We start from the raw sequence: 9,314 nt of genomic DNA, 5'->3' as shown, positions 1-9,314 counted from the left end.
ATTTGAAAAATGTTGAACAAGTATTAAAAAATATTGAATAAGTATCTGAAAATTTCGAATAAGTATTAAAAATGTGGAACAAGTATTTGACAAATGTTGAATAATTATTTAAAATTGTTCAATGAGTATTTGAAAATGTTCAATATGTACTAAAAAAATTGAGCGAGTATTTGAAAAAATGTTGAACATGTATTAGATTTTTTTTGAAGAAGTTGACAATGTTGAATAATTATTACAAAATGTTGAACATTTATTCGGAAAATGTGAAGTATTAAAATGTTGAACAAGTATTTAAATAAAAGTTGAGTAAGCGCTCGGACAATGTTGAACGTGTATAAAAAATATTGACAACTTATAAAAAATGTTTTTTACATACACGGAAATTTGGTGTAAAAAAGATAAGAAATAAATGGGCAAAAAAAATAAAACCAAAGTTAAAATGAAGAAGAAAAAATAAAATCAAATAAAAATAGATTAATGCAAAAAAGATCATAATAACCAAATAAAAACAAAATGATTGAAAGAAAACTGGAAAAGAAAAAGAAAGGAAAGAAACTAAATATAAAATTAAAAATCCCGAAGAAAAAAGTGAGAAGAAAAAGAAGAATGAAAAAAAATCAGCGAATAAGAAGAAATGAAACAAAAGAAAACAAAAAACCCATTGAAAACCTAGGAAAACCAGCTCTCTTAGCCTTATGTAGCAAGCGCCTAACATACTTAGCATGAACACGATATTAGCCGAGTGGCAAGGAGCATGGTGCGTCACTCTGCAGAGGACATGGGCCGGCCCAATAAAGGAAAAGCTTCAGCGATGCGTATGCTTAGGGCTCACTTAAAGCGAAAAATAGTCGCTGCGGGGCAAGTGAGACGAGAGGTGGCGCCAATAATGCTGCCCCCCATCAGTTGGAAGCCAATCAGACTACTAAATCAGTCAAGCTACCTGTCTCCCAGTCTCCGTGAGATGACTCATGTTTCTTGAGGAATAAACAGTTTAAAAAAATTTGACCACGACCTAGAATCAAGCTAAGTTGGCTGGCCTAGATCCTTCCTTAGCTCACCATGCCTGTGTGGTCAAAGCAGACCTTTATAGTTGGACAAAGATGTTCTCCAAGGTCCGGAAAAAATATAAAAAAAATTAAAAGAGAACTGGAGAATTTACGACGCGACCCAAACAATCCTGAAAGTAGTGCGAAACAAAAGGAGATACGAGTCTTTCTTAAAAACCAGCTAGACCAGGAGGAAATTTTTTTGGCTCTAGAGAGGGCATGCAAATTGGATGCTTCATGGTGACCGAAATCATGGCTCTAAGAAGTGTTCACGATTTTTTGTAAACACTAAAAATAAGAAAATGTTGAAAAAACCAGAGTTAAGTACAAGAAAAAAAAGAGAGAAGATAAAACAGTGAAAACCTGTCCAGAAAAACTGGTTGAAATCTTGTAGAAAGGTTCCCAAAACCGCAAACAATCTACATACATAGTCTAGTCTGATGGCCTGCACTGTTATGTTTAGAGAGATGTGCCCGAGGTACTAGCACGTAAATAACGAAATCACTAGTTAAGCGATACCTCTTGCAAAGCTTACTCCCCACCTTGTCTGATTTAACAAATGACATACTCATGTGCGTCACTAGCCGCAATATGGGAGTTTCCCTTTTTCCATAGATTAACCTTTCAAGATATTCTATCTCTTGAACCATGTGTTCGAATACCGAACTGCTTTCACTGTTTGATTTCTTGTATCGAGATATTCGAAACTAGAATTCATGTTGATAAGTTTTAATGAAAAAAATCGAAAACTGGAAAAATCTAGTTCACATAAAAATACGAATACAAAAAAGGAAGAAAAAAGGGAGCCCGGAAGCACGCATTGTGGTTTTTCACTTTTTTTTGGAAGCATAGGTCGTGCCTTTTCCTTTTTTTGGAGCTTGCAGAAGCAAATCTATGCTCCTATTGGAATCATAATTTTTTCCCGGGAAGAACAACTGTGTTTCTCATGGAAGAAAATGTGCGCTTTCACACGGAGTAAATCTGCGCTTCTGGTGGGAGCACAACATTTTTTTTCCCTTGCAGAACCAGGAGAACACCGAAAAAGAGGGAACATCCATCTAAAACTCAAAAACACATGCATAAAAATAAAATAAAATAAAATAAAATATCCAGAATGGCGCCATTGTAGTAGTCTAGCGAAGCAGAATGAATGGGCCTTGAGGACCTGAGTCAGGCAGCCCAGACGCACGTACTGGGCCGAATAATTCGGGGTGGCCGGTGGGCAGGTGGGGCGAGAAGCGGCGCCAGTCATGCCACCCCCCAGTGCGGCACGAAAGCGTATAAGGAAGCGAACCGCGGCTCGGCACCTCCTCGCCCACCGCCGCCGCCGTCGCCGACCAGATCCCGCGCCGCCCCGCGCCTCCGGCCATGGCTCCGCCGTCCTCTGAAGAGCCTGCCGCCGCCCAGGCCGCTGGGGCCGGCGCCATCTCCAAGGTCCTCGTCGTCATAGGTGCGTGCGGGCGGATCCCCTCCCTACCTCCGTCGGTGCCGCTGCTGCTTGCTTACACTGAGATGTTGTCGTTGTGGGGGGTTGGGTTTGGTTGCAGCGATGCAGACGGAGGCGCTCCCGCTCGTCACCCGGTTCCAGCTCGTCGAGGCGGCCGCCGACGAATCCATGTCAGTGCCCCCCCTCCCCCTCCCCCTTTTCCCTCCCCATCCCCCTCTTGGTTCAGAATTCTCAACTTAGAAACGGAGGAGCAGCTACTTGTTGATGTGTCATGCTAGTTAGTTACTTGGCCATGTTGTTATGTGGTAATATGCGTAGCCCACTAGCTCGGTGCCAAGCTGCACAATACAGTGGAGATTGGATTAAAGTGTATGCCTAGATAGATTTCCTGTGTTGTTGCTGCGAGGATTGCGTCTGCGCGGAGGTGCATCATAGATGCGTCGCCAGAATTGATGGCGAGCTGGGAAAATTTAGCAGCAGTTGGTTTCCGTTGGGCAGATTTGTTGGATGGCTAGTTACTGTATAACTGAACCCAAGATGCTCTATACATGAATTAGGCTGGAACCAGTTGGTCCTCAGTTTTCTTTGGATGCTCTCGAGCTAACGCCTTTCTTTGTCGGCGCACACCTAACAGATTTCCTAAAGGTGCCCCTTGGACTCGGTACCATGGCGACTATAAAGGCCTCCACATCGACCTTGTATGGCCTGGAAAAGACCCTGTGCTCGGTAAGTTCTTATCAGTATGCCAGTATTCCCAGCTGGCTGCGAGGACATGTTCTCTGTGGATCAGTGTAGTTCTGTTTTCCTAATGAACTTCTCTGAAGTGTCGTTTGCTTGATATAATTGTCCATAGATCAACTCTGTTCCTTACCGAGAGCTAATCTCTTTCAGGAGTTGACAGTGTTGGTACAGTATCCGCAGCTCTGGTGACTTATGCTTCTATACAATTGTTGAAGCCAGACCTTATCATCAACGCTGGTACAGCTGGTGGTTTTAAGGTAGTGGTTTCATTGTTTCAAATATTTATGCTACTGTTTGTGCATATTACAAAAGGGGAACTTTGGCGCAGTGGTAAAGCTGCTGCCTTGTGACCATGAGGTCACGGGTTCAAGTCCTGGAAACAGCTTCTTACAGAATTGTAGGGAAAGGCTGCGTACAATAGACCCAAAGTGGTCGGACCCTTCCCCGGACCCTGCGCAAGCGGGAGATACATGCACCGGGCTGCCCTTTTTTTTGTGCATATTACAATTTTGCTGATCTTCTGTCTTGCTGCGTTTTAGGCCAGAGGAGCAGGTATTGGGGATGTCTTCTTAGCTTCAGATGTTGCTTTCCATGACAGGAGAATACCCATTCCTGTGAGTCCTGTCTTATGTTTATTCTCTATCCACAGTGGAATTGCATTCATTTTCTTGTAGCAGGACTGCATCGATAAGCTTCAGTGTTGTTTGAAATTAGGAAGTCATATGTGTGCAGAATTGTGCATAGCTAATTTTACCAAATGAATTCAATAATCCAATCCATATTGTTCCAACTAGTAAGAGTTCTCTGCCCTGGTTCTATCATCACGGCTAAACATGTGGAACTAATTGCTTACGGATTTCGAGTCGCTCGACTAGTCGTTGACTAGTCGACGAGTCGCAGTTCCAGGGCCGACTCAGCCTCTCGACTCGACTCCTGGGATGAGTCGAGCGACTCGCGCGACTAGTCTCGACTAGTCACGACTAGTCGCGGTTTTTGGGTCGAACGACTCGAGGCAGCGCTGGATCTGGAGCACTCTCCCGCCGCCGTGCTGCTGATGCTGCTGCTGTGCTGCCTCGCTGCTGCTGCTGCTGCTTCTGCGCCCCCGCTGCAGCGCTGGCCGCCGCCGCTGCTGCTGCTGAAGCTGCAGCGGCAAGAGGAGCGGGCTGGGAGGAGGAGCGGTGGCAAGAGAGCTGCTGCGGGGGAGTTGAGAGATCCATCGCTGGGAGGAGGAGTGGTGGACTGGTGGCAAGAGAGTGGCAGCAGAATGTGTGGCGGCTGTGGTGAGGCAGGAGGGAGTGTGGATGGTGGATTAGGTCACGGGAGGAGTATATAGCTACTAGATGGGCTTTTGGGCCACAGGGAAGTGCATAACTAGTGGCCCATCTCTCAGTTTGCCCTGGTTACTGCTGCTGGTGGTGTGCTCCTCCCCTCCTCCCCTGGTTGCTGCTGCTGCTGTGCACTTGTGCTCCTTCCCTGACTGCCTGCTGCTTAACTCACGTCCACTCGTCGCCATGTCGACTCGTCGACCGTGAGTCTAGACTAGTCACGACGAGCCGCCCCCTCCGAGCGACCCGTCAACTCATCGACTCGAAAACATTGCGCTTGTGGTTTGATATCTCTTTATGGCTTAGTATGTTATTTCTTCTGTAGAAATTACCTCTCTTATGTCATTCTTTCATTCTCTGTTCAAACTTTATTCATGTTGACATGGTCTTTCTTGTGTAGGTTTTTGACAGTTATGGAATTGGAGCACGAAAAACATTTGAAACCCCAAATATAGTGAAGGAACTCAATTTCAAGGTAAGTTAGGGCATCTTCAATGGAAAGCGCTTGTATAGGCACTTAGAGAACAAAGTAAATCTCGTTGAATTAGAGAAGGAACTTAGCGCCTCTTGTTACAATGGCAGCTGCTAATCTCGGATGCTAATAAGCCGTCCGCTGCACTTGCCGCTTTATCTTGTGCGGCAAAAAAATCCCAAGCGCCCGGTTCCCCTTTTTGCGCCGATGCCGTAGCTGGTGCCAGGATTGGAACGCCCAACTGCCGATCGATCAGGGAACAAATCCTGGCGCCCTGGGTTAGCACCCAGCGTTGGAGATGCCCTTATAGGGCTTCACTGGATGCTAGTTGTTGACACCTGTCAATCTGCTGGATTAGTTGGCCATACTTGACGGCATGAATATACGTGAATATGCCGTGCTGTTTATTTCAAAACAGTGTTGTTTCTGAAATGAATTTTTTCTTTTCATTCAGTAATGCATATCTAGGCTCAGGAGCTAGGAACCTCTCTAAAGTTGCTCTGTTTCCTCTGTTTCAGGTTGGGAAACTGTCAACTGGTGATTCTCTAGATATGTCCCCCCATGATGAGACAGCAATACTGAGCAATGAAGCTACAGTCAAGGATATGGAGGTACATGCTTTTGGTTGAGAGTTCAGCTTATGAAGCTACAGTCCGAGTTTGTTCACCCTACTGCTCCAGGACAACTTTAAGAAATCTAAAAATTTGAGAGGATGCTTGTTCTCCTGTAGGAACCTATATTTTTATTAGAGCCTTTGAGTAGGATGCGGCTAGTCTGCACCCGGTTGTGAACAGTAAATTCGAAAAAAAAAAAAATCTGAAATTTTGAGGCAACGAAGATGTTCATGTGCGCAAGGTTCGTGCAAAATATCGTGGTGCTTGGACATCTGAGGACCTCGTGCCAAAAAAAAATCGGGTGTGTGGAAGAACACTATTCATAGCCGATTTTTTTTTCAAACTCCTCAGATGTCCAAACACCATGAAAATTTCTAAGCACCTTGCGCACGTGAGCATCTTCAATGCCAGAAAATTTCAGGTTTTATTTTTACTTCTTTAATTTACTGTTCATCAGGTATAGATGAGCCCGGGCATTGTTTTGAATTATCGCTTTGAGTAGTTCTTTACTGATCTGTATAGTTCTTGCTAGGTGATGCTATAGTTGAAGTTAAATAGATAAGCACTAATATAACCATTTATGTTAATTATGGCTGGCAACTCAGTTTCGTTACTGTTCTGTATCCATCTCTTGTACATGCTAGCAAACTATAATTTGTAGATCTCATACTTGTTTTATTTTCTCTCATTTGCCATTCCAGGGAGCAGCGGTGGCATATGTTGCTGACTTGTTCTCAACACCCGCTATCTTTGTCAAAGCTGTGACTGACATTGTTGATGGGGAGAAGCCAACAGCCGAGGAGTTTCTGCAAAACCTGATCTCGGTGACGATGGCGCTTGACCAGGCAGTCATGCAAGTGGTAGACTTCATCAGCGGCAAATGTATCTCTGATCTCTGAACGCTGAACACTCCGCCATGCTGTTCTGGGGTCCACAAACTGAGGGAGCCTGAATATATATTGTTGGCTGTATAATGTTTCCTGGGGGGTTTCACACACGATTTTACATTATCGTAACCCCTATGTAAAAAATTCTTGGCGATTACTCGGAGCCATTGTATGGGATTTTGTAGAATTTTACAAACTGTGCAACTTAGTGAAGCTTGGCTTAATAAGGTGGTGTATTGTTACACTGGAATAAATGATGGGCACGGGAACTCCCATGGATTCAGCACAATGGTTGATGGATCTTGCCAGCTCCATCACATGGTGCTTTGCAAGTGCAGTGAGCAATGAATACTTTCCAAATGCAATGAGTAGTAAAGGAACTCATTTTTGGGAGCAGCTGTGCCATATGTATGCTGTACCATTTAACTGCAATAATTCTACAGTACTGTTTGTTGGACTCAGTTCTTTGTTACCTGCTATTTTGCACCTTTTGTTTTACCTACTATAATTTGTAGACCTCATAACGAGACAAAAAATCTTTTTGTTACGTCTTCGTTCTTTTGTACTCCCTCTTTAAACAAATATAAGACTTATATTTGTTTACAGAGGTAGTAGTTGATAATGTAGTTGGAATTAAATGGATAAACATTGAGAATATATTGATTTTTGTACACTTGTAGCAGTTACTCTTGCGTTCCACCTAGTGTTCTGCATCCTTTTCTTTTACATGCTTGCGACAAACTGTAATTTGTAGACCTCCAATTTTTTTCCAATTTCTCCTTTGACTTTCCAGGGAGCAGCGACTGCACCTCTGATAGTATCTGAAATCCTAACAATCTGACGTTCCAGAAATGAATGTAACATGGGACAGATTGTTGGATGTATAATATTTTGTGGACGTGTTCATGATCTTACATTGTGCTAACCTTGCAAGTAAATTTTTTTTGGCAATTACTTGGAGTCAATGTGTGTGATTTTTTAGAATATTTAGCAAAAATGAGCAATGTTAGTGTAGCTCCTATGAGTTGTTGAATTGGCAAGCTAAAATATAATTGATGGGCGCTGAAACTCCCGTGGATTCAGCAGAGAAAAAATAACTCTAGGAGTCATGGGTGCACCTTGGCAGCTCCATCACATGCTAGCTAGTACAAAATGCAGTGAGCAGTGAATACTTGCCAATGTTGGGACCAGTGAAAAATAACTCTATATTTCTACATGTGTGCTAAATCAGTTCATTGCTTTAACTCTATAGTACTGCTGGCTGGTTGGTTCTCTTGCTTTTTTTTTTTTACCATGGTGACTTGGTAAAGTTGAGGAGGCTTAAAGTTGGCTGCACAGTCGCTCCACACCTTTGCGATTGGCCGAAGATCATCCAAAGTCAAGTGCTTTCTTCTTCTTCCATGCCTGCTGTGCTCTCATGGTGATCTGCTTCTCTCTTCCCAACCCTGCTGTGCTCTCATGGTGATCTGCTTCTCTCTTCCCAACCCTGCTGTGCTCTCATGGTGAACTGCTCCCCCCCTTCTCCACTCCATAATATTTTGATTTCCTTTATTTTTGCATATGAGCATAGTTTTTTCTGTGCAAAAGTAGGGCTTGCAGCAGCGCGCAGAGGAAGATGAGGAGATCACCCCACTCTCCGGCGACCGACCCTTCTTCACCGCCGTCATGTGCAAGACCCACGTCCAGAAGCCCTATGTGCTGGTATGATACGATGCTGCAAGCCTGCAACAATGGCGGCTAGCTTCATAATCAATTGCTCATGCCCTGATCTCCTGTGCTTCTTGCGCCTGACCGTGCAGATCATCCCGACCCACTTCCAGCGCCGGCTACCGGCGAGGCACGCGGCGGTGGTGCTCCGGTGCTGCGGGAGCTCGTGTATCATGACCTGGACGCGAGCCGAGCTCGGGCCGAGCCAGCCATTAGCTCGCCCAGCACGAGCCGAGCCAGCCCGAGCTAACTGCGCAGGCGAGCCTCATTCCCAGGCTCGACCCGAGCTTTGTGCTGACTGGGTCCAACTCGGCAGCTCGTGTGCATGCACTGTGCACTGCACATCAGCGTGCAGATTACTATTTATATGTGCTAACTAGCACCTTTTTTCACCAAGACATGGAAAGATAGCAGCAAATGACTTGATTTGGCTCACTCAAATTTCAACATCATCAACACTGAAATTTTGACATCAAGTACACCAAAAAAACTGTACCACAAATTTACTGAAATTTGGACGGCATCAACACTCAATGTTTGAAACTTTGACAGCAAATACACCCAAGTTTGGGCAGCAAGCACACTGACATTTGGACATCAAATGCAGCCAATTTTGGACAACACTCCAGCACTTAAATTTGGACAGTATCAACACAGAAACTTTGACAGCACACACCAAAAAATTATACAACAAGTACACTGAAATTTGGACATCAGGTGGACAGCACTCAAGCACTTGAGATAAACATAAACCATTCATGAGTTTAGCCGGATGCAACAGCAGCTGCCGCGCGCGCGCCGGCACCTTTGGTGTCAGGTAGACGCCGAGGCGGAGGCATGGGGTGGTTGGCCGTGCTCGCCCCTGCTGCTTTGCCATCACATGCGGGTCGACAAGGACGATGCTTGGATTGGCCTTGGAGCGAACAGGCTCGATGCCGGCGTCAATGACCTCTCTTTATTCTTCTCCATGGCTCCATGGGCAATCTGGACAAGCGGCGTGTGTGTCATCGGCTAGTGTATGGTGTGCCGAGCCAGCAAGGACGCCGAGTAATTGCTGCTGCGACGGCGGCGGCTA

The 9,314-nt window shown here is 44.9% G+C and overlaps 2 protein-coding genes across 2 annotated transcripts in view; both read left to right on the top strand.

The window, feature by feature from the left end:
• Positions 1–2,291: 2,291 nt before the first annotated feature.
• LOC123165959 (5'-methylthioadenosine/S-adenosylhomocysteine nucleosidase) lies at positions 2,292–6,993 on the top strand. The gene is made up of 8 exons (XM_044583721.1): positions 2,292–2,496; positions 2,594–2,663; positions 3,128–3,219; positions 3,385–3,491; positions 3,774–3,848; positions 4,960–5,034; positions 5,550–5,642; positions 6,347–6,993. Exons 1-8 carry the CDS (start codon positions 2,415–2,417, stop codon positions 6,542–6,544), a joined length of 792 nt encoding a protein of 263 aa, XP_044439656.1. The 5' UTR covers positions 2,292–2,414; the 3' UTR covers positions 6,545–6,993.
• Positions 6,994–8,262: 1,269 nt separating this feature from the next.
• Positions 8,263–9,314, top strand: part of LOC123165960 (B3 domain-containing protein Os06g0112300-like) — a 1,726-nt gene continuing 674 nt past the window's right edge. Inside the window, exon 1 of the mRNA XM_044583723.1 lies at positions 8,263–8,408. Within this exon, the coding sequence (XP_044439658.1) occupies positions 8,263–8,408 (146 nt within the window). The remainder of the gene's footprint in view (positions 8,409–9,314) is intronic.

Source organism: Triticum aestivum, chromosome 7D, assembly GCF_018294505.1.
Source record: "Triticum aestivum cultivar Chinese Spring chromosome 7D, IWGSC CS RefSeq v2.1, whole genome shotgun sequence".
NCBI lineage: Eukaryota > Viridiplantae > Streptophyta > Magnoliopsida > Poales > Poaceae > Triticum > Triticum aestivum.
This window is presented reverse-complemented; position numbering and strand designations above follow the sequence as displayed.